This window comes from Lingula anatina, chromosome 5, assembly GCF_051362555.1.
Source record: "Lingula anatina isolate TDL-2025a chromosome 5, LinAna3.0, whole genome shotgun sequence".
Taxonomy (NCBI): Eukaryota; Metazoa; Brachiopoda; class Lingulata; order Lingulida; family Lingulidae; genus Lingula; species Lingula anatina.
The window spans coordinates 21,394,158-21,418,905 of NC_141771.1; the positions used below are offsets into that span (position 1 = coordinate 21,394,158).

Genomic DNA, 24,748 nt, shown 5'->3' on the forward strand with positions numbered 1-24,748 from the left:
GGTTCATCGCCTGCTGTCTAAGAAACTCGTGGAAGGAGGGAGAGGGTTCTGGCACTGCAACAGAAATTACCAGGGTCCAGGCATTGTGTTATATATTGTGTATTTAGCAAAAATAGACTGAAAGTCATGAGCTTCAACGAAGCGTCAATCTGATTGGTTGAAAGTTATGGAAACAATACAGGAGCCGTCCAATGAAATTTCTTTATACAATAATTTTTTATTGTTTTGTAAACAAAGCAAATAGACAATGTCTACACAGTCACTGGTAAGTTTAATTTTTTATTCCAAACTGAAACCCTGTATCAAGCATAAAGTAAGCCCACATAGCGCCTTTTTACAGTGTTGTTCATGATTTTTAAATGATTATTAACATTCTTTAATGAAATTCTTTAAAATTTCTTGTCACACAACGTTTTGATGATCATTCTTCATGTCTTGTAATGGTGCAAATGTTTATTTTTACAAAAACTATCAAATGAAGATACTATGATTTGTATCTTGTTTAACTAAGATTTGATTTATTAATATATTTTAATATATTTTAAAATTGCAGATGACAGCTGGTATGGAGATTGAAATAAACAAAAAAGAACAGTGTGTTTGTAAGTTGTGTGTGTGTGTGTGTGTGTGTGTGTGTGTGTGTGTGACTTTATGTGTTTCGTTAAATGGGTTGGCAATTCATTACAGTGGGCCTAAAACAACTAATAAATTTCTTTGTAATTTGAAAGTAAGATATCCCATTCTTTATTTACTTTAAATAAGTGGTCAACTTTAATATTTGTAGTGAAAATATCAAAAAGATATATTGATAGGTTTTCTTTCTATTTTACATTTTATTTTGAACAGCCAAGGCCAATGTCAGAATAATTCTGACAGAAAATCTGTTGAAAGCAAAAGTGGTGGGCAGGGGAACTGCCCTTGGAGGCTGGGACACCCAGTGTGGCATTAACATGCCAAGGACAACCAACATGGGTGTCCCGTCTCTAAGGGCAGAGTTTCTCCTGCCAAAGGGCTCAAAAATGGAATGGAAATTCATTAAGCCACAAAATGTAAGTATTATATCCTTTTAAAAAAGTAATAATTCAAGGAAAAAAAATGATTTTCTTTGAAATTGAAAAAGAAAATTTAAAGTCAAACATGTTTTTAAAGTATTCATTATACCTTCATTTATTTCTTTAGTGTATTTGATTTATCAGTTATTGTTTATATTTATAAACATTTTATTTTTCATTTTATACATTAACATATTATCAAGTTATTTATTTATTTATTTATTTATTTATTTATTCAGCCTTACCACCCTGGGTCTGGCTGGACATGGGAGCCTGAACCCTTTAGGAACAGGTGCCTCCAGGTGACCACCAAGGACAGCATGGAAGTGACCTGTACTTGGGGAGAACTGGACATGGAAATAAAAGGTGCTTGATCTTTTAATTTTATTTGATATAACCAATGGAAATAAAAGGTGAATTAAACTTTTAATTTTGTCATGTATAATGTATGGTAAAAAAAGATTATTTGATCTCATAATCTTATAAAACATATCCTATGGAAAAAAATATGAAATGCCCTTTAATTCCGTCAAATACATTTTAGACTATATTTTAATCTATATCATAACTTGTGAATGACAAATAAATGTGACATCTTATTCCAGAGTTAAATTACTTGTACGAACCTGAAGTCCACACCAGTGGTAAGTGAACTGCATTATATAATTGTATTGCTCTATTCAAGACAATAATTCAGCAGATATAGCAATTAACTTGGTGCATTTTTAATCTACTAGCAAGGAATCATGAAATAAAATTATTTATGGCTACAACACTCTGACTCTCAGGGAGCAAGTCTGAATTTAAAGACCTAGCTAATATGCACTAACTCCATGGAAACTCTCGCTGAATACAATCAGATTAACAGACTAACACCCCCCTTTTGTCTCCAACATCCAGAATCACCAGGTTTACTGTATTTTACTCAATGCCATGATGTATTGGATGTGGTAAGTTTAGAAAGAACAAATATATGTATTGTGTTTCCTTAGATTTCAATTCAATTCTCATGTTTCAGCTGATACCAACAGAGTAACAATTGTAAAGAATCTTAACACTAAAGAGATAGATAAGACTGGAATCTCAGCAATTATTTTGACTTTAATACACACATGAAACATGCACATGTGCACATACACACATACATTAGCACATGCATATACACAGACATGTACATGCACAGTATGTTGCACAGTATGTCTGACCTTTGACAGTCTTACAGTCTTCAGAAAAATTAATGCTCTTGCGGTGTAATTATTGAACACAATCGAAAATTAAAAGAACAGAATTGAATTGAATTGAATTTTTAAAACTTTAATTTTTTTTAAATTGAACCACATTCCTTAAAATTCAATTCTGTTCTTTCAGGTGATACCAAAGAAGAGAACAATGTAGCAATTGTTAAGACCCTAAGTATTGAGGAGCTAGGTAAGGCTGGAATCTCAGTAGAATAATTATAAATTTTAATGTACTTATGAAACGTGTGCACACACACATACACTAACAAACACACTGCAAGCATGTTGCTCAAGCAAACTCTGGTCTTAAGCATAATATGATAATATATTAATTTTTTTAGTCAATTAAGTCTTTTAATGTGTCTTCAACAAATTGTAATACTGAATTGTATTTGAATATGCACAGATATGGAATATTAAGTTTTTATGTTTAATATGAATTTTTCTTCAGTCGATACCAAAAACGCAGATGCTGAAGGCATCAAAGAAAAAGGTAAGACAGTAAGGGCAATTTAAAAGGAATTCATTAACACACACAAGTGGAATTTAGGGTGGAGAATTTCACTCACAAATCCTGAGTTAAATTCACTGATCATTTATCAGAATGTTTGAATGTGTCCTTGACTATGTTAAATAATGTACTGTATCCTTGTTGTGCACATATATGCATGGGATGTTTAATTTGTTTTCCTGTCTTTCTTCAGTCAATATCAAAGACACAGCAACCATGACAGAGGACGTGAAGGAGAGAGGTAAGACAGCAGGGTCAATAGTAAAGGGATTTATTTATCACACTGACGGAATGTGATTGTGCATGTACACACACACACACACACACACACTACTTGTACACATGTTGCACAAGCAAAGTCTGGCCTTTGACAGACTTAAGAAGATATTTTATCTTCTTAAAAATTAATTATTTTGCTGTGTAAATACTGGACACACACAATGCTGTCTTTAAATTTCAATTCAATTCTGTTCTTTCAGATGATACAAAAGCCAAGAAAAATGTTAAAATTGTTAAGACCCTTAGTATTGAGGAGATAGGTAAGACAGTAATCTCAGTAAAATAATTTGAATTTTAATATACTTATGACACACACAAACACACACATACATTTATACACACCACAATCATGTTGCTCAAACAAAGCCTGGTCTTTAGTATACTTAAGAAGATAATTTCAGTTAAATTTTTGAATGTTCTTAACAAATTGTAATGCTGAGTTCTATTTGAAAATGCACAGATATAGAATGTTAAAATTTTATTTGATATCACTTTTTCTTCAGCTGATATCAAAGATACAAAGAGTGTGTCAGATGCTGAGGGCATCAAAGAAAAAGGTAAGACAGTAAGGACAATTTAACTGGAATTCATTTAACATACTTAAAAAATGTTAACACACACAGATGAACTTTAGGGTGGAGACTTTCACGCACAAACACTGAGTTAAAATTCACTGTCCAGTAATACATAAATCTTTCAATGTTTCTTTGACTATGTTCAGTAATGTATTGAATCTTTGTGGTGCACACATGTATGGGATGTTTAATTTGTTTTCATGTCTTTCTTCAGTCAATATCAATGACACAACAACCCTGACAGAGGACATGAAAGTGAGAGGTAAGACAGCAGGATCAATAGAATAGGGAATCATTTATTACACTGATGGAATGTGATTGTGCATGAACACACCCGCACGCACACACTGCCTATTGGTGTGTAAACACATTATGGGCCTTATTCAAGTTTTACTTGTCCAATTTGTTTATTCTAAATAATTGTAAAAGATTTTCAGTACAGTTGCATGCATGAAATAATATGGTGCACTGACTACATATTGAAGGTTATATATTATTGCATATTAGTAAGTTAATATTGTGTCATATATTTCAGCTCCCAAGGACAGACGCCAATCTAGGTGGAGAAGATTTTTAAGTCTTTTCACGTCTTGCTTCAGACGAAGATCAAGAACATAAATGGTTATTATTATTATTATTGTTGTTGTTGTTATTGAATAAATCTAATCACTCCTGATATTTAAAAATTTGACAGCATTTAAAAAAAGAACAGATTCAATATACAGTCACAAGGAAGTTCTTTTGTTTGTTTCCTTGTTTTGATGGCATGATAACTAAGTGAACTTTCAGTTTTTAAAAGGTACACTATGTCAAACAGCTGGTAAAACCTGTACAGTAATTATATGATAGCAGCTGGGAGCTGCTGGTTGTAGAGTTATTGTCAACGTCTTTTTACAGCTAATACATTTTAACTGAATTATATTTTAATATTTTTATCTTCTTATTTTTCAGGGTCATCATTGCAGAACTACAATTGCTTCTGTAGCAGCCAGTAAAAAACTTCAAATGACATTCTCTTAATTGTACAATAAAATATTAATTTTGTGTAATCAAATGCATTTTGTTTTTACTTTCTTTTCTTAATTGAGGCTAAGATCTAATAAACGGATATATTAGATATATTAGGTATATTAGATCTTAGGTCTATGATAGATCATCTTCAAAAGAAGAATTGTACTTAGTCAAATGCATGATGTTATATGCTACAAAATCCCTTGTCTATCTTTACAGTTGAAAAGTGTAAAAGACATGGTAAAAATTCAAATTTGAAGTAAAATTGAGACAGTTGTGGATTTTTGTTCTACACACCAATATGTTTAAAAAAAATGAATGCAACTTTGAATTCATTCAGTTTTTATTTTCTGACACTTTAGCATGTGAAATGCACCTCTATATTGGGTTTGAGTGTGTACTTAGTTATAATTAGCATGGCCTAAGTGCCAATGACTCGTTGTCACTGCCAAGGTAAATATAAGTCATTTTAAGTATTGACTCCAACGAAGAACTAATATAATGACCTCATCGAGTAAACCAGTGGTGTACAATGTTGTGTTGACATTGGGTTAGTTGAATAGCAGGATTAGCCATGAGTCAGCATTAATTCAGACATACATATAAACCAAGTTGTCTGAGTAGCAAGTCTACAACTTCTGTTTCATTATTAAGCTGCAGGTTGTGTTGACATTGGGTTAGTCAGCAGGATTAGCCGTGAGTCAGCATTAATTCAGACATACATATAAACCAAGTTGTCTGAGTAGCAAGTCTACAACTTCTGTTTCATTATTAAGCTGCATTTGTTAAGCTACCTCCAAGATGCCGACCTACAAGCTGTACTATTTTAATGCAAAAGGGAACGCAGAGATTACCCGTCTGGTGTTTGCTGCTGCCGGTGTGGAATATGAAGACATCAGATTTAAAGACCGTGATGATTGGCTTAATAACTACAAGCACTGTGAGTTTTTTTCCATTTGTAATCTTACATGTTTGATTCTCATAAAACCATTTAGGTCATTCAATTGATTCTTTGATCTATCAGTTGTGAAATACTAGTCTTGACCCAGTAGCACCTGCTCTTACATTTCTTGGTATATGTAATGGAAGTACAGAGTGTATGGTTCAGCGTGCACAACAATCAGGGGACAAAGCATAATAACCTATTACCTCATTTTACACTTAGGTTCATGTATCATATATGTTTAAAACAACAACACAGGTGTGGGTTGGAAGCTTTTTATTATAGCTTCGAAACTACGCTACGTCACTACATCTACAGTAATAAAATAATGAACAAAATCTCAATAATCCAGTCCTAGCAATGTTAAGTAAAGCACGTCTACTCTGCATAAAGGCTTGCAACTGACTGAATTAAATCACTCAATGACTGGAAAACGAGACTTAAGTGTCCTGGACGCAGTGACGTAACGTAGCTGTCCCCACCTGTGTGTGTTTTAAATAGGACTTAAAAGATTACATAAACCTTCTACCAAGGTCCCAGGAAACAATTTCTACTTGATATTCACTGTTATTTCTCTGGCTATATCTCTGCACTTTTCTGTACCGTGAGCAATATATTTTTGGGGAAAATGATGTCATCACTCTGCTGATCTTTGATAGAGAGGACATGCCATTGCTCCAAGGCTTGTGATCATCTCTGTGATATACAGTGCCAGTACGCCAGCAGTGATGGCTAGACACTCCAAAACTATACATCCCTAGGCATCTTAGGAGATAACTAGTTCAGTATTTTACATCTAACCTGTGAAACAGCATATGAATTTTAGATATAACCAGTAGTGGTAGCTAGCATCATTGGTATTGTTACGTTTCTGACTTTTATAGCCATTACCGTCTTTGCTATGGCCGTGCACGTCATTGCATTGTCTTCAAACTTTTGGCAGTTACATTTTTGCATGCCCATGTTATGTAGTTAATTATTATACAATATTGCATCACATTGACAAAAATTTGTTTTGCGTTGCTACTACATAAGCCCTGAAAAGAAAACCAAGTTCCTTATTATTTACCAACTGACAAGAATGATTCTTAGGATTGACATATAGCTCTAATTGTCTAATTGGAAAGCCCACTTGATAAAAATTTTTAAAAAATTGTGCAATTTTTGCAAAATTTCAATTGTTCTCATTGTGGCATTTTAACTTGTGAATTTTAACTCTCAGGGGCCTGAAGCCTTATGCCAGTTACATGTTCTGCCTTGTTAGTGACAGACCCTAAGATTCAGATTCTATGCATGCCAGCATTTTTCATTTTTAAATCTTCACATATCCATGCTTACCTGAAGAAGCAGATATTTCAAAATTACGAAGCTGCATGGACCTGACACCCAGATCAGGGCATTTTTACAATCCTGGGCTCCTTTTTTTCCCACCAAGGGTCAAAAATAGAAGTCATTATTGTGTTGAAATGTGTACTTTTCTTGAAAGTATAGACCTGAAGGGTATAAGAAATGACAATCCCGAGATAAAACCTTGTGTATGTATAAAGATATGATCATTTGAATTTTGAAAATCATTTTTTTAATTTTCATAAGCTAAACCTTGAAGTGTGTGACTTTTATGGTAATTTAAGGTATTGATCTCCAAAAAACCACTTAGTTTTACTCAGAGAGTATTGCTCTTTTATGTATTTGCAAAAAAAATGGATGAAAATATCCAGAATTTGACGAATCAATGACATTTTGTAATTTTCCTGTTTCAGTATTAAATGTGACTCCATGAAGTTTTTGATTCTGAGATATTCTGAGGACTTCTGTACTTCACTTTACCTTGCATTAGTTCTTTATGTTATGCTTCATGATTGTGTAAAATATTATTTTGCACGGACATGTGTGCTAATTGCAGTGTCATGTTAAAATAAATGTCCTTTCCGAAACATCCCTGTTTCGGAAAGGACATTTTTTTAACATTTATGATATTGTTTTAATATATTGCAGTATTTGAGTTTTTATAAGTTTTAGGTGAAGTCTATGAATAACTGGGCAAAATAGGTGGAAGCTGAACTAAAATTGAAGTCTTTTTATTACATTTTGTGCTTGTTTTGTCTATTTTGTACTAGTAATTCATTACTGGAATTTTATTTTATTAAATATTGATTCTGAGATATATTCCAGGTATTCTTTACACCATTATACCTTATTCCAGTTTCTTTTGTTACAGTGCATAGCTGTATAAAATATTATTTGACGGTGTCAGATTTACCAACAGTAAAGACATGTTTAAAAATATGTCCTTTTAGACATGTCCTTGTTTCAGAATGGACATTTGTTTAACATTTATGAAATTGCCTTAAGATCTCATAGTATGTTGGTTTACAAGGTACAGGTGAAGCAATCATTAGACAAAATATGAGTAAACTAGATTAAAACTGAATTGTTTTTATTACATTAATTGGTCATTTTGGATAGTTTTTGATTCTTTTTTGAAATGTTACTCCCTTAGTATTTGATTATGATATAAAATAGAGTCTTCTACACTCCATTATACCCTATTCTACTTCCTTTTGTTACAGCTCATAGCTGTATAAAATATTATTTGACAAGGTCAGGTTTAAATTTAGTAATTACATTTTTAAATATGTCCTTTTAGGCATGTCCTGTGTTTCGGAATGGACATTTATTTAACATTAACGAAATTGCTTAAATGATATATATATATATATATATATATATATATATATATATATATATCATGATGTATGTATATATTATAGATAATCACAGGAAGTTAATTATAACCCTGTGTCTGCCTGCAAGCGCCTCTGTAAACCGTGCCAGTGAATTGACTCTTGCAACTTAAACACGTGTAGCCTCATAACTATTTTCGAATATTTTTTTGTACATCATAAGTAAGCAGTATTTAAAGTAAGGTAAGCTATATTAGTCAAAATTATATTCTACATAAATTTGATGTGCTTCCCATCATCCTCTTCCTCATGAATAATAAATAGATGAGCAGACCAAAGAGTAAACAACTGTTTTAGACAATGTGTTAAAAAATGTCCTTTCCGATACAAAGCATCCAAATTGCCTATATTTCTATTTATACTGATATAATCTCTTCAATTAATTGTTAATTTAACTTTGAAATACATGAACTTTGGGAAAATATGCAATGGAAGTTCTAGTAGATCCAAAGAAAAGATCCTGACTTGCAAAAATGATTTTTGTTGTTGAGGATATATATAGAAATTTAAAAAGATGCCATTGAAGAAATGTTTTTCTATTATTTTCATGTCATATGCATGATGCTCTAACAGTAATTTGCTCATGTCAAGTGAAACATACAGCATTAAAGACAGAATTCTCTCTATTTATAACATTGGCAATGTAAAGGTACTTTGTTTCGGAATGGACAATTTTTAACAAGCATCTCAAAAAAGGCCACAGTTAAATGGGTTTCTGTGCACTGGGGTTTTCTTATATAAAAATAAATATCACATGTCCTGGGCTTTAGAGAAATATATATTGTTACTGGCTAGGTGTCAACATGTTCTTTTTATGTAAGAGAAACCCAATGTTTCGGAATGGACAAATTTAACGGAAAAACACGGTAGGGTTATTTTGCACTCCATGTCAAGCTCCAGAATCATCGCGCAGATTTCATTATTTGATACAAACAATACCAATACATCCAAATAATGATTAGGATGGTAAATTATACTGTATGTTTTATGATATATTTTCTGAAAGTCATTTATTTTTGTTTCGGAATGGACATTTCGTTTAACGGAAATACCAGCATGCCATTAAAAGGCTTTTTTTACTAGGATACACCTCTCTCCTGTTAACATTTAAACTTTTTTGCTTCCACCATACTACTGAGTGTTTTATAATCCAAAAAAATGCAATGTCAAACACTGTTTTAATTTATTTCAGATTGCTTTTTATTTCATATGACTAAAACGGGAAAAATTTTTGGTCATTTTTCGGGCTTTGCTTTAGCATATCTTTGGACTCGGTGGTGATATTTGGTTTCTATTTTCAGTGTTTATCTTCACTTACACCATTCTCTAACATAGTGATAAAAGAATTCTTTGATCGTATGTATGTAATTTGTTAATTAGCAATATGTGGGAAAATCTGAAAAGTGCCCAGGATTGTAAAAATGCCCATCAGGTATGTGTCAGAGTCAAAAATTACCATTTGAGATAATTTCACTTATTTTACAGTAAGCCCCACGGGACAGTGCCCATTCCTGGAGGTGGACGGGAAGAAGATTGGTCAGAGTTTGGCTATTGCGCGTCTTGTGGCACGAGAACAAGGTAAGGAATGTGGCAGATAATTAAACATTGTCTGCATAGTAGTTTTTGCTTAAACAAGTAAGAGATGACCTTTTAGAAAAAATTAAGACAGCAAAGCTGTCAAATGTACAGACAAAAAAAGGGTCATTTTGACAATTTTGATGCTATGATAAATGCTTATAATAGCACAGTCAATCAAAACTGAATTTTAATCATGCACAACAGGTAACATGGTCAATAACAGGAGCAGATCCAGAGATGTTTTCTGACAGTATTCCAAATTATCTTTGTTGATCCATCCTCCATTTTTTATGGTCTTCCAACAGAAAAAAATAGATAATAGTCATTGTAAACTTAAAAATCTGACCGTCTTCCAGAAGACCCAGAAGACGGTCTCAATCCACCCAAGAATATGGGAAAGATAAAAATTTCAAAAAAAATGTACAACTGGAAAAGAAGCCAATTAGACTGCTATTCCAACTCAGGCTGCATTTTAGTCCTATGTTTCTTTCCTGTAAGTTTAAGAAGAGTAAGTGACGTTTTTTCCTTAAAGGTACATACGAACCGAGCGTGGATTCCCAGTAACACATGTAAACCACTTCTACTAGATTCTTATATGACTCAAATAAATTTGACATGCCAAGGGATAAACTGAATAGATCACTCGATCATCCATAAAAGACCTTTAGACTGCTCCTTTCTTTAAATTTATGGTTGTAAATTTAACCTACTTCCGTGACCTACTTTCCTGCCCCATTGACATACAGCTTAGAATGCCAGCAGAAAAATCTGTTCAAACATCATTTTCGGGTAAAATTAAACAATGCCTTTTGGTAATTCTCTTAGTTATACTACTTGAAACTATATGCTGGCATTTGGTTGGTTTTTGTGACAAAAAATTGACTTTGTATGCATCTTTAATGGTTATAATAAAAACAGTGTATTATGAATATTCAGAAAATGTGACAAGGAAAAGTCTTCAAGCCCATGGAAGCTCAGAGTCACACATTGAAAATCCAAAAATGTAAACAGGAGATAACTGTACTGAAAAGAATTTCCATTTTCAACACCTTTTTTACATAAAACAGAATAATCAATTTACTATCATTTTTATATGATCAAACTGAGAAAATGTCAAAAGAACACTTTCACATATCTAGTAAGTTCTATAATGAGACTTGACATGCCTAAGAATTAAATCTGGAAAAAAAAAATTATATACAAAAAAAAAAAAGTTTAACCTCATCAAAACTTATCTGATCAAGCTTAATTTCAATTTTGATCTGTATATTAGTCAGACTGATCACTCCTGTGAGTTGCATGGCAATAGGTCAATTGGTTTTCCTTCAAATGTGTTATCAGTGTTGCATATATGCAAAAAAAAAAAGAAAAAAAAAAACAGCATAACTTTAAAAAAAATGCATTTTATTAACAGTCAGTAGTTCTGTAAGTTCCAAGCCAAAGGTTAAAGAGGCACACTTACCGTGTTATGGGTGTTGCATATATGCTGAAAAAAGTGGAAAAAAATGGCATACATTTTATGAAAATGTCCTGATCATGCTGATTTTCAAATATGACCTGCATTTAATGCAATTCATTAGTTCTGTAAGTTTCAAGCCAAAGGTTAAAGAGTCTTCCACTCATTGGGTTAAAGTTGATAATGTATGATGTCGATGACGGCGACGACAGACACAACGCAGGTGAAGGCTATATGTACATACACATCTGTGTCTGTACATAAAAAGTTTTTAAGTGTTGATCAAAGGCAGCAGCTGTGCTAGAAATTCCAGCCATCAGTCTCCATTCAATCTTAAGGTCATTTCAGTGTTTTTTCTACAACTTTATTCTTTGTTTCTAGGTCTTTATGGTGAAAGTAACATGGACGGTGCCATGATAGACCAGGTCCTTTACACTTTAGACGATTTGACCAAGCCACTTATCGACTGGCATTTTGAGAAAGATGAAGCAAAGAAGGTAGCATTTTTAGTGACTGGTCTATTTGCCGTAATGGTTAATAATTGTGACAAGTGGTGTATTAAATGTATCAGGACAATACCCCCCTTCCCCTGATAATCCCCCCCCCCTGACAATTCCCCTTCCTGTAATAAATATCAAACTGAGCATGAACAGCTTGATACTGAAACAAAATAATGCCTGCCTTTAATCAAAATGTATCTCCAGGTAGAGGCAGATTAAACAAATCATCTCTCACTGATCCAGGAATTCCTTTCATGAACTGACACTACTAACTGTTTAAACCCCCCTCTTCCCCTTGATCAAGTGAAATTAGTATAGAAAAATTGATAAAATGTTTTATTAAAAAATGACAAGTAATGTCAAATTTGCATCTATAGCATCTTAAAATTTAAAGTGACCTCTCAGGTCTGTTGAAGCATGTACATGTAATGAGCCTACTGAGTCTTATAATCAATAGCCAATCATTGTTTTTATTTCATTTTCTGTCTTCTTTCTTATATTCAGTAAAATATTCAAGAAAGTTGTGAATGTCTCAAGTACATAGCACAAAAACTGTGTATCTTGTTTCCTGGAAAAGGGATGGGATTGTCTTAAGGGGGATTGTCTTGGGGGGGGGGGGGGGGGTTGACCATGGTGCCATTGTAGAATTTTGCAAGTGACCCGGGTTTTAAAGGACATTTTTGTTCCAAGTCAGTCGAATAACAAGCGATAGTTCTGTTGAATTCATTGGACCTCCATCTTTTTGCTAGGCAGAGAAAGAAAAGAAGCTAGCTGAGGAAACACTGCCTGAATCCATGCAACGCCTTGATAAACTTTTAAAAGGCAATGGCGGCAAAGGATACTTTGCAGGAAACAAGGTCAGACAAAATACTTTTTTCCTGAAATATTATATCGTGCTTCTCATATTATTAAAATGTACAGAATTTTTACTTTTATATTCAAAATGCAGATGGCTGTGAGGCACAAAAAATATTAAAATCTAAACCATTTTATAATTATTTTTCATTTGAATACTTGACTGTATTTTTTTTTTCACATTCAGCTCTCCATTGCGGACCTAGCAGTCTTCAATCAATGTTCAGGGCTGGTGGTGAAGTTCCCCAAGTGCATGGACAAATGCAAAGAATTGCCAGCATTCATTGACCGTATTAAAGCTCTACCAAAGATAGCTGATTGGTTAGCGAAGAGACCGCAGACAGATTTTTGAATGCCGTTTTAATGAACTGCATTGTCACTCATGACCTACCCGCTGCCTCGCAAACTGTTCCATTAGGCTTTGGGCCTCAACCCATACTTTCGCAAATTATAACCAAAAAAGGGACGATTAACTGTTGATAGCGATTTTCTTTTTTACTATTTTCAAAAACTGGCAATGAATCACATATCATTATCTATCTTCCAACTTAACCAGCCACATTTATAGGATTGCGACTTTTCTTTTTAATCTGGGGTGTCTAAAGTCAATTTTTGTTAAATAAAAGGGAGGTGAAATTGCTTAAAATTTGAAGAAAAAATTCATATTTGAGTCCTGCTAAAATAATAACATATTACTATAATTACAGATATAATTGTCATCTTAAATTTTCGTCCCAAATAGTAAAGTTGCTGTTAAGGTGCAAACAGTGTAATTGTAAATTGCAGTAAAACTTAAACATTCCAAAAACATTTTTTATTTTGCATATGTAATCCTTGTCATTGCTTTGAGGGTGCTTCTGTGTCTTTTTACTCAGTTTTTGGTAATATTTAAAATATTAAGTTCATATAGTAGACATGTGAATTCAGTTCTGAGAGCACAAAGCAACAAAGACACCAATTCAGCTGCTAATTTGAGCTTTAAATGTAATTCTTTTTTACTAAATGTTACATCTAGGATGTAGTTGTTAATTTCCTGACTGTGATACATATTGCTATTATCTGCTGAATACATCTGATGTATTGTAAGTGTTTTATAAGTTTTTCCTAACATTGCTTTGATATGTAACATTCTCTTAGTAACACTCTTCCAAGATTTTCAGTTCTCCACCATCTACAAGTCTATGTATGTCTTAAAGCAGACAGTTTTAATGAACATTTCAACAAGAAGCAGTGTTATCCAGGTGTTGTATGTAATAGTAGCAGGTGACTCAGTGATCAGTATCAAGTAAAGTTTCCAAAGAAGCCTTTTGTAAAAACTAGAGAAAGATGTGCACTAGAATACACCTAAAGTAATACTGCAGTGGCAGATTTAGAGGGGGGTGGGGGGGTCCTGTCTCCCCCCCCCCCACCCCCACCCCCTCTTCGGTTTCAAAAAGTATATCACACCAATATTCCCCTCTTGATATTAGGATTTTGACTGGCTAATTCATAGTTCTAAACCATACCAAAGGGCACTGTTTGCTCTCCAAAACACCCAAAAAAAAATTTGGGGCCTTTGAGCAGGCCCTGAACCCCACAACAAGGGGGAGATGTATGACTTCGCATAGGGACAGTCGGTCATCCGGGCACTTTACCTTAGCAACCGGCATCTGGGGTAAAACAAATCGGGCAACATGGCGGATCGCATTGACTTCTATGTAAAAGTTGCCAGACTTCGTCCGAAGATATCATACTTCACAGTTCATGACCACTTGTGTCAGTGAAGTTGAGTTATTTACCTGGTTGATTTCCTTTACAGGCTTTTGTAATTAGCCTCTGCACACCTGGTTAAGAGATAAAATCGGCCTTAACTGCCGATCGTTATCTGTGATCGGGAATCTTACAGTGGTAGATTGCAAAGACTCATTTGCTTACCTGGATGAGCATATTATTCACATCTGTTTGAAAAGAAAACCATATGGAAGCAACTGATAATATCAAGGAAGGTTTCAATTGTACCAATAACTGTTGACGTTGCATATTGCTGACACATATGACGGGTAGATTTTCAAGCTTACTGAATTGAACCGGTACCGTTTAACTTTCAGGCACGCGTACAATAGTGAAATGGTGGAAGCTTGCTGTGCACCAGGTGACACTACCAACACATTAATAAAAATTACAGATGCGGATCCAGAGATATTTTCTGACAGTCTTTCCAATTATCTTTATTGATCTACAGTGTATTCTCTATTTTTGACCGTCTTCCAACAGAAAAAATTAGGTACCCGTAAATGTAAACTTTAAAATCTGACCGTCTTCCGGAAGACCCAGAAGACGGCCTAAATCCGCCCCTAAATCTAATGGGATTTGTTAAATTTCAAAGATCAACGGAAAAGTAAACGACTGTTGCAGGCTATAGGTCTTGCAAACGTGACTAAAGACGGGATTGTTGATCGAAACAAAATTTGGTCATAGCTATACATGCACTACGAGAATTGTGTATGTGTGTATAGTTCATTTTATTACAGATAAGGAGAAAGTCATTAAACCTTGTTTGGAATTTATGTTTGTCATTTGTTACATGAATTAATAAGTAGTATTTACAAGAAATTGAGATTGCATCTTGTGTTGGCGTGTGTGACGGTATATCAATTCTTTTAGTAAAAATTAATGGACTATTACGTCGGACTTATTTGTTGTAAGTTAATTGAGGGCGTTATAAAGATAAGAAAACAATATATACGTCAATATATTGACAAGCCTGTGAATTAATGTCTAAATCTTTAAGTATTCAAGTAAAATATAAAAAAGTTGCCATAAATAAAGCGACCTTAACTGGTAAAATAACATACAGCTTTATTTCCGTGTTTGCTATTCAATTTAATTTTAATTCTGTCTTCCATGATATTTCGCCAATTTTCGTACCAGAAAAGTGCACAATAAGATTGTAAACACTCAAAGACGCATAGCTGCAAAAATCAATACAGGTAACACCACGTGTCTTCTCTTCCAAAACGTTTTCAAGCAACTGTTTATGCTGTCCTTCCAGGCTTGTATTAATATACATGTACTGTATACGGACCAAAGAGGCCATGGGACCGATGACATTGCCCCTATCCCGTTCACCTGGCTATTGCAGCAGCAGGTGATTTAATCACAATTTGTAGAAATCTTATTCTAATAACTACTCAGTGTTGCACATTTTCCAGGCCTTTCTCACGATCCACGTTCTAAGAAGCCATTCCTATATCACCAACTTATGTACATGTATATACTTAGGGTGAACATTTGCGTATGCAGTTAAGACCAATTTTATCCCGTGACAAGTTAAACAGTAGCTTATTACAAAGGCCTGCTAACTCAATAGTCCAGGTAAATGATTCAACCCGCCAGACACAAAAGGTCAAGCACTGCTTTTGCAAAATCTTCTGCTGTAAACTTCCTGATCACAGATAACGATCGGCAGTTATGTTAAGGCCGATTTTATATCTCTTAACCAGGTGTGCAGCGGCTAATTACAAAGGCCTGTAAAAGAAATCGACCAGGTAAATAACTCATCCTTACTGACACATGTGGTCAGGCACTGTGAAGTATGATATCTTCGGACAAAGTCTGCCAACTCTTACATAGAAGTCAGTGCGATCCGCCATGTTAACCGATTTGTTTTACCCCAGATGCCGGTTGCTAAGGCGCGTGACGTCAGCCCGACTGTCCCTATTCAAGGCCTGTCGTTCTGGACCCCCCACACCCCCCCAATTCAAATAATCCTGCATCCGCCACTGTAGTCCACCTAACACTGGCAACATTCTGTATCAGTTAAAGGGATAATAACTCTTCATTTCGGCCAAAAAGTGAATTTTCCTGGAGTAAACAACAATTTTCCCATACTTACCAATGTTTAATGAATCCATTTTCACATTCAAAGTTAGTCCCTGGTTTTTTTCTAAAAAGTTAGGTTTTTTGTTAAAATCTCTTAAGAGATTTTAACAAAGTATAGCCATCAATGGAGGTCACGTGGTCTAAAGACAAGCTCAGATATCAGAATAATAGCTACAACCACGCTCGGCTGTCACCTTGATTGGATAGTAAACGGTTGTCGTAAAATCGCTAAATGATATTTAAACCGGGTGCATAAACTTGAAAACCACCTAGGACAACCTTAGACTGCCACATTAATCCAATACAATGCAAAAATAAACTATAACAAGTGGTTAAAGCCTTCAAACCGAATGTCGTAAAGTCCCCACATACCTCCATAGAGACAATAAAATAGAATGAGCTGAACCCCACAATTCACTTGTCTTAAAGTTTGTAAAAGCCTCTGATTATAGCAGCTCCACGCTTTCTTTATTATTATTATTTTTTGCTGTTAAACTGATGCTTCTCTCTTCCGTCAGACTCCCCCTAAAATGTTCCACTCCAGAAAAAAAAATCAATAATGGTATGGGAAAATTGTACAGGCAATTGACCTACATTCTCCACTGCAGTTATTGGCGCTAGTTTAACACAATGTTATGACTTGGACGTGATAACGTGATTCACACCTGTGACATGAAGGTTTATAATTTATATAAATGAATAAATAAACAGGGCGTGTCGATCAAATAATTGGAATTTATGAGTATAGTGGGATATTGTTATGTACAAAAATAAAACAAAATCTGTATACAGCTCAAAAACAGGGGAAAAAAATGCATTTTTCTCTTATATGCAAATAAGATTGCCTGTAGTAATATAAGGTTGTCCGGAAGTCATGTTCATGTTAATTTTTATCATTTGATAAAAAGAATACATATTTGAAGCTAGCAAAAGTAATTTCCCCAAAGAAAAATAACAATTTTCTTCGCATTATAAATCATTGCTCGACCCGCCCTTCGGAAGAATTTTGTAACAGCTAGAAGGCTGAGAAGGGCTCCTGGACGAGAGCCCCGGTGTACGCCCCCTCCCTCCCCTTGAGAGGTACTGTAAAGATCACTTTTATTTCAATTAAAATATGTTCGAGTGAAAAGAAAAAGTTGATTTTCTTTAGATATAGGCCTAAATAACTCATATTCCAATTTTTTTTTTTTTTTTTTTTTTTTTTTTTTTTTTTTTTTTTTTTTGCATTTTGTCTGTGGCACTGCTGATTTTGAGAGAGAGAATATGTCTAACGTTAGATCGCGAGGATGTGGTATTTAACTGCTATGAAATGTCCGTAACTTTAATTCATGTCCATATTGAATGATCAATTCCGCAATAAGATTTAGATAACAAGATTATGAGAATAATAAAGAAATTGAGAAAAATTTAAAAAATCAAATTCAAGAAAGATTGCATTGTTTATTTTTCACACAATCCAAATGCAATGATTTACCAGTTGACTTTAATTTGTTTTTTAAACTGAAAACGTACTCATTTTTCCCGTTTCTAAAAATAAAATGTGTCACTGATATCTTAAAGTTTTTTTTTACTATAGTTAGAGACTTAGCAGTAACCTGTGTCCAGTCTCGTGAAAATTAACCTCCCATTAATACATGGAATAAGTAGGTGTGTCGATCCTGGAGCAACACAAATGAAAAGCGAACGCGGTAAAAAAATTTAGTCATGGTTGTCGTGAGCTACCGAAACAGTCAGTCTTAATTAAAATAAAGTATAATATACCTAGACAAAGCGACAAGACACTCATCGTGTTACCTTAAAACAATAGCTGTTTGAAAGTTAACGTTTTTATGAAGATTGGATGTAAAACAGTAAAAAGGAAGATAATTTTATTCTCATATGTAGGGCACAGTGACGGTAAAACGTCTTGGATTTGTTTCGTTTTGTTTGTTATAATGTTTTAATTGATATTATTATCTTTTTGTCACACTCATGTACGTATAAGAGAGATCCAGCCCCTCTTGAGATTTCCCATATATATATTTTTCTTTTTTCCTCTTTTAGGGGGAGAAAAGACATCTGGGAAACAAAACGTAAAAGTGAGAGGAACGCCCTCCCCTAAAATCTGGCATTGAATAAATGGGGTCATGCCGATACTCCCCCGCACCGTTACTCCCCCGCACCGATACTCCCCCGCACCGTTACTCCCCCGCACCGATACTCCCCCTTAGTAAATTTTTGCATTATGCACATCGATACGACCCCACACCGATAGATCCCCGCATCGATAAACCCCCTGTAAAATTGCCGTTATACGCGCACCGTTACTCCCCCGCACCGATACTCCCCCGCGTTGTTGTTTCCCCGCACCGTTACTCCCCCGCACCGATACTCCCCCGCATCATTACTCCCCCTATGCAATTTTGACGAAACTGAGGATCGAGTAACAGAATCAACCCTCCACTTAATTATACAGGTTAGGGTCAGTCTAGGTAAGTGGATCAAAATCTACGACCCGTTTAAGTCCAAATTTTGCGGAGAATCTCATGTACCACGCAAGTCCTTTATGCGAAATTTCGGGTTCGCACGTATGTAAGCACGTACGGAGGATATTGATCATTTCCAATAGATTCTACGAATAATCTGCGAACAGCGAGGCCGCAAGCGTAATTTGCTCCCTTTCTAAGGAGTTTGCGATTGGTTTGCAAGTGACACTTGCCTGGTCCAAGATGCACGCCGCAAGAAATGAAGGAGAAAGAGCCCTTTGCGTGTTGAGTACGGCGCACGCCCTCACATCTATAACGAACAAAATCGAAAACACGACGGGACTGCGAGTATAAAAAGCGTGCTCACGACGCATGCTCGTGTCTCGACAATTTCGTTGAGCAACAATTTTCAAAAATTTTGAATTTTGCTCAATTCAGATTCTAATCTAATTCAGATTCAAAAGACAAGGGAAAGAAGCTTAAAGAGCAGAAAAGAGGGTTGGAGGAAAAAGACAGAAAACGAAGCGCTTTAGCACTTCTTTTTTATTACTTAATAATTTTACGAATTCATCGTTGCCTGAAAAAAAAAGACATAGCTGCGTTATCTTAGATTAAAACTAACTTTGCCTTAAGTTAATAAAAAAATTTAAAAAAAATAAATAAATAAAAGGCCGTACAATATATATACAGTAACTACTGAGTACAGTAGGAGAACGGAATTAATTTTGCAAAAACATTTCTCAAAAACACAAGGAAGAGCTGTAGACCTACGTACAGTACTGTCAAGTCTGAGATCGACTTCGTGTAACGTTCTTTATTTTTCCCAATATATTTCGAATAAAATTAGTCAATTCTGGGTCCCAAGAGGGTGGTGCATCTTGAAAAAAAAAGCATTATAGAAAGTGTTGTAAATTACGAATGAAAGCCAAGGGAATCTATGCCTTGGGGGAGTAGTGTTTTTGCAGAGTATCGGTACGCGGGAGTATCAGTGCGGGGGAGTATCGGTGCGAGGATGTAAAGAAGTGGGGGAGTATCGGTGCGAGGGAGTATCGGTGCGGGGGAGTATCGGTGCGGGGATGTAAAGAAGCGGGGGAGTATCGGTGCGAGGGAGTATCGGTGCGGGGATGTAAAGAAGTGGGGGAGTATCGGTGCGGGGGAGTATCGGTGCGGGGGAGTATAGGTACGTAACCGAATAAATGACCAAATCATGAAATATGTGGATTATATTTGGCGTCATAACGTTAAAGCTTTGGACAGAAATACAAAAAACGCACCGTGTCTTGCGCTTTGGTAGTTCACCTTGCAAGCAATACTTTATCTTAGATATTTATGAACAACTTAATTTTACATTTGTATAGAAGGATCTTGTAACTTGGATCCGTAGATGAGAAACAAAAAGCACCAAGAGAAGTGCATTAAATTTTTTATCGGTATTTTTAGAAATATAAAATGTCAACTTTCGTTTGTTTTGCCATGCAATCAACAGCGATTAACGTCTTGTCTCACCTAACACATTATCATCAATTTTGTGGAAGACGTCACAACCATGTTGAGACAGAACAGACGCCAATATATCACCCTGTATAATAATGATTATTTCTTATTTATTGGTAAGATATTGATAATCCAGTGGGGGTTGAAGTTCTAGATAAATATTAAGAACATTTTAATGACTCTAAGGTTTCATTCCATTCCGTTCTATGTAGATCAATCCAACTCTGCTGAATGCAATCAGTTTAACAGATTAACACACCTCCTGTTGTTTCAAACTTTCTTGTATAATCACCACCTTTTCTGTATTCTACCAAACGCCAGGAAGAGGTGTAACAATTTGAAATATCAATTTCCGAAGAAAAAATATTTGATACGAATGGAATTTCATTTCTTTCATTTCATAAAATATGTTATTCGAGTGCTGTATGTGAAATAATGATGTGATGTATGATATATGTTGAAATCTTGTATATGTTAATATTGACAGCATGAAATGACAGGAGGATATTGGGGAGGTAGAATATAACTGTTATAACTTGTGCATGACAGTACAGACATGCGTTATGATAACTGGTTGTATGATGCAAAGTGAAAAAAATCAATTTCAATAAAATACTTCGGTAAAATATAGGCATAGCGTATCTTCACGGCGTTTGTGCTGACGTGTTAAAATATTGCACGGAATTTACAGGGATAAGTGGTATTTTTCTCCAACTAATCAACCCTTCTTTCCTGCCACTGGCCAAAACTCTGAAAAAATCTGGGATAATTTAATAAACGCCTTTGTTATCATGACCAGGTTCCACACACACACACACACACACAAACACACACACACACACACACACACACACAAACACACACACACACACACACACACACACATATATATTCGCAAGTTTATCTGTCATTGTGAAGGCAAATGAAGACTACACCATCGCACATTCATATATGATCACATGATTTAAAGTTTATAAAGTTTTAGTCTGCAGCTGATTCCAGCAGATGGCGCCATAGTTCGCTCAGGTCGGTCACGTATACTAAACTCTGTTCAGATGAAAACGTGCAATTGATCATAACCAGTGACGTAAATAATGTTTCGTGTGAGATAATACACTGTCACCCAAGTGATATATTGTGTGTGGGGGGGGGGTGTTAAGGTTTGGGTTTAATTTTATCAATGGCGTGTTTTGAAATATATCAAACACAAATGCGTCCTATGCATTTTTATAGCAATAAATTGTCAATGAAGGTTCACGTAACAGATATTGATGATAATTGAGTAAACAATGCACCCAAAATATCCTGCCTCCTCCCCCATGAATCATATGTAACCAACACTCCAGAAAGAGATGTCATGTCTTCATCAGTTCTGAGTGACCAGGGAGTGGATGCGAGGCGGTCCAGATACTAAGTATACGAATATACAGCATCAGTTTCAACCGATTTAGTACAACACTGTAAGATATTAATGTTAGGTATTTGATGATATCTTATGTGTAATTCATTTTTGATGCCTGAATGTTTAAAACAAGTTTGGAAATAACCCAATATATTCCCCATTTTGCTTCCTCCACATTTTCGCCAGCTCTTCAAATCTCATATGCACTTCATGTTTAATTATTGAACTACGTTAGTAGATATAGCAGTAGGAGTAAACGTTTTGCATGTATTTTTCTCATTCTTTTTACAAAGGAGAGAGATAGTATATGTAGGAAAATAGGTAGTCATAAAACTTGTTTGCAAATCTCTTTAAGAAAATATATTCCTTTATCCAGCAAAGAGTGAAGTAACTTTTCTTCAATCAACAGCTCAATATTAAAATAGTTTACCTTTACCTCCAATATTTTGATCTTTAACAGAACATTCATCATTACTCACCTGGATAGCCTCATTCCCTGATTTCAACATTAAGCTGTTGAATGAAGAAAAATTACTTCATTCTTGTAACGTAACACAGCTGATGAAATTCTCTGATTTGTCCAGTTAAAATGTATTAAATATTGGCAATATTACATTGAATAATATTGTTTTTGCATATGTCTTGTGAGCTATATTTTTTTTAAATGTGTTCTTTTATCCAATAAAAATTAATGACAAATAGGGGATATAACATTGAATAATAATTTTTGCTGGTGTCAATTCTTAATTTCTTTTTCTTTAGTACTTTGAATTCAGCATACAAAATAATATCACTCTCTTTGAAAACATGGGTTTTAATTTCAGTTGAAAGGTATATTGTGCGCGTTACACCTTTACCTAGAAAATAACATCCTGAGAAATTCAACAATATCCCTTCATCACCAAAGCACAATTTTATCCAACACCGATGAGAAAAGTACGATGAGTGTTCTAGATACCGTATACCTTGGTGATATATTGTTAAAATTTCAAGGAAAATTTATTGACTTAGTGGATCGAATTGCTGTAAACTGTTTTGTATACCGTATTACCTGAATTATTTATTGTTGAAATTTCTAGAAAAATAAAATGTTAGCTATATACGGGTCCTGCACTCACTATGTGCCTTTAACGTTAGCTTTACTTTAAATGCTCAGGTAAGGGATTAGAATACATGGTTTCAATTTTCATAAATTTGTTCTTGTAATGATCCAATTTTCTGATGTCTAGGTTCGTAGTATGTACACCACGACTTTCGTAAAAATGTAACTGGACGATGATGTCTCTTAAACAAATCAAGATTCTGTGTAAAGATGAAAATTTATGCCATTTTTCAAAATCTGCTCAACTTTGAAAAACCCCTTTTACTTTTATTAGTTCGCTCAGCATGTGCAAAAATGATTACTTTCTGCATGTGCTATGTGAGGTTCATATATGTTCTGTGATAGCAAAACATTTGTCACGAGAGTTGTAGAATTGCTCATAATTGTAGGTATTTAGTTACTGAAATGATTCTTATAATACCGTATACTATGTTTAGAAACAGAGAGAAAAAAAACAACGTCGGATCTGGAACATGTAAATGTGGTCAAATTGTGAAATTCTAAGCAATTTCTAGCATTATGTGTACTTGATAATGTTAGTCCAGAGTGGGTTTCCTTCTCGACTTATCTGAGGTTAAAGGTGGGAATGGATACTAGATCCGGCGTTGTTTTTAAGGGAAAAAGTCTTTTCTAAATATTTTCTTTAATATCAAACATAAGATCAAATATAAAAGGTTTAGTTTTATTTGTCAAATCAAATAGATTGAATTTGTTAAATCTTTAGTAAATTCTCATGAAGATCTCAATAACTTTGTTTATATCATCATATTCAAACCTTCAAAACTTAAAAAGAATCTCAAATGTAGTCGCACAAACTGATGTTTAAAGATGATTAAAAATACATGCATATATGGAATGGAAATTTGTTTTGGTCTTAATAAAGAAATACCAAAATTATGCAATGCGTTGTAGTATTTTCAAGTTCATTGGTACCCACGGGTTGGGGTTCACTTTCCTGCTCGCGTACTTGGATAAAACCGAGTAATTCCTTTGGTTACTATAAGAAGAAAGTCTACCCGGGGAGGGTGGGTGGGAACAGTTAGAGGAGTAGGTAACGCGCTTGCCTCTCAGACAGAAGGTTTCTAGTTCGATTCCTGGCGGCTCTAGGTCCCAGCAAATTACCTTTTGCAAAAATAAATTAAAATAAAGAACTTCGACTTCTACAAAACAGTGCTACGAACACAGCATAGTAAGAGGAGTCGGTGGTCCTGTAGTTAAGAAAAATAACTTCTACTTTGTTCATAAAATAATATAGCACATTTATTATTGCACAAATGAATACAAAAAGTAACAGCAGAATAACACAAAATATTTAAAAAATTGGAATCTTTTTTCTACTTTAATGGCAATTTCATAAAACGTACTACGAAATGTGAATTAATCTTTTACATACAAACATAACTGGTTCTCTATCTAAAACATGTCGAGATTCTATGCATTTTGAACATTTCTACTTGGCCGGCGTAACCTTTTGATTTATAAAGGAGTTAAGGAATATTATGATAAGCATAATACCAAAAGATTAACCCAAAAAAAAATGTTTGTCTAAATTCAGTGGTAGAAACGGTATAGAAAATTCAATATGCATAGAACCTCATCCTATCCAGACGCATGTACCCACATACAAGCACTATGTCCAACCACAGCCATTACATAATGTGCAAAGAAAAACGGAATAAGAT

General features: G+C 34.6%; 2 protein-coding genes and 1 long non-coding RNA gene across 4 annotated transcripts in view; 2 read left to right on the forward strand and 1 right to left on the reverse strand.

The window, feature by feature from the left end:
• Positions 1-24,748, reverse strand: part of LOC106170681 (uncharacterized) — a 170,113-nt gene that overhangs the window by 68,567 nt on the left and 76,798 nt on the right. The gene's annotated exons all lie outside the window — the stretch shown is intronic.
• Positions 126-5,104, forward strand: LOC106164387 (uncharacterized). Its single transcript, XM_087013136.1, has 13 exons — positions 126-265; positions 554-602; positions 847-1,049; positions 1,292-1,418; positions 1,658-1,696; positions 2,421-2,480; positions 2,742-2,783; positions 2,995-3,042; positions 3,281-3,340; positions 3,584-3,637; positions 3,870-3,917; positions 4,191-4,276; positions 4,607-5,104. Exons 1-12 carry the CDS (start codon positions 248-250, stop codon positions 4,271-4,273), a joined length of 831 nt encoding a protein of 276 aa, XP_086869262.1. The 5' UTR covers positions 126-247; the 3' UTR covers positions 4,274-4,276; positions 4,607-5,104.
• LOC106155531 (hematopoietic prostaglandin D synthase) lies at positions 5,291-13,828 on the forward strand. 2 transcript variants are annotated; one of them, XM_087012856.1, is made up of 5 exons: positions 5,291-5,606; positions 9,839-9,931; positions 11,769-11,884; positions 12,637-12,744; positions 12,930-13,828. In XM_087012856.1, exons 1-5 carry the CDS (start codon positions 5,468-5,470, stop codon positions 13,092-13,094), a joined length of 621 nt encoding a protein of 206 aa, XP_086868982.1. In that variant the 5' UTR covers positions 5,291-5,467; the 3' UTR covers positions 13,095-13,828. The 2 variants fall into 2 exon arrangements, with proteins under 2 accessions (XP_086868982.1, XP_086868983.1); XM_087012857.1 differs by lacking the exon at positions 12,637-12,744.

Bases quoted from the DNA above. Each gene is read 5' to 3' on its own strand.
- LOC106164387 (XM_087013136.1), top strand. The intron at 3,043-3,280 runs GTAAGACAGCAG...CTGTTCTTTCAG, and splicing joins AGAGGACGTGAAGGAGAGAG to ATGATACAAAAGCCAAGAAA. The intron at 3,341-3,583 runs GTAAGACAGTAA...CTTTTTCTTCAG, and splicing joins CCTTAGTATTGAGGAGATAG to CTGATATCAAAGATACAAAG.
- LOC106155531 (XM_087012856.1), top strand. From the start codon at position 5,468: ATGCCGACCTACAAGCTGTACTATTTTAATGCAAAAGGGAACGCAGAG. The intron at 11,885-12,636 runs GTAGCATTTTTA...TCTTTTTGCTAG, and splicing joins AGAAAGATGAAGCAAAGAAG to GCAGAGAAAGAAAAGAAGCT. The intron at 12,745-12,929 runs GTCAGACAAAAT...TTTCACATTCAG, and splicing joins GATACTTTGCAGGAAACAAG to CTCTCCATTGCGGACCTAGC.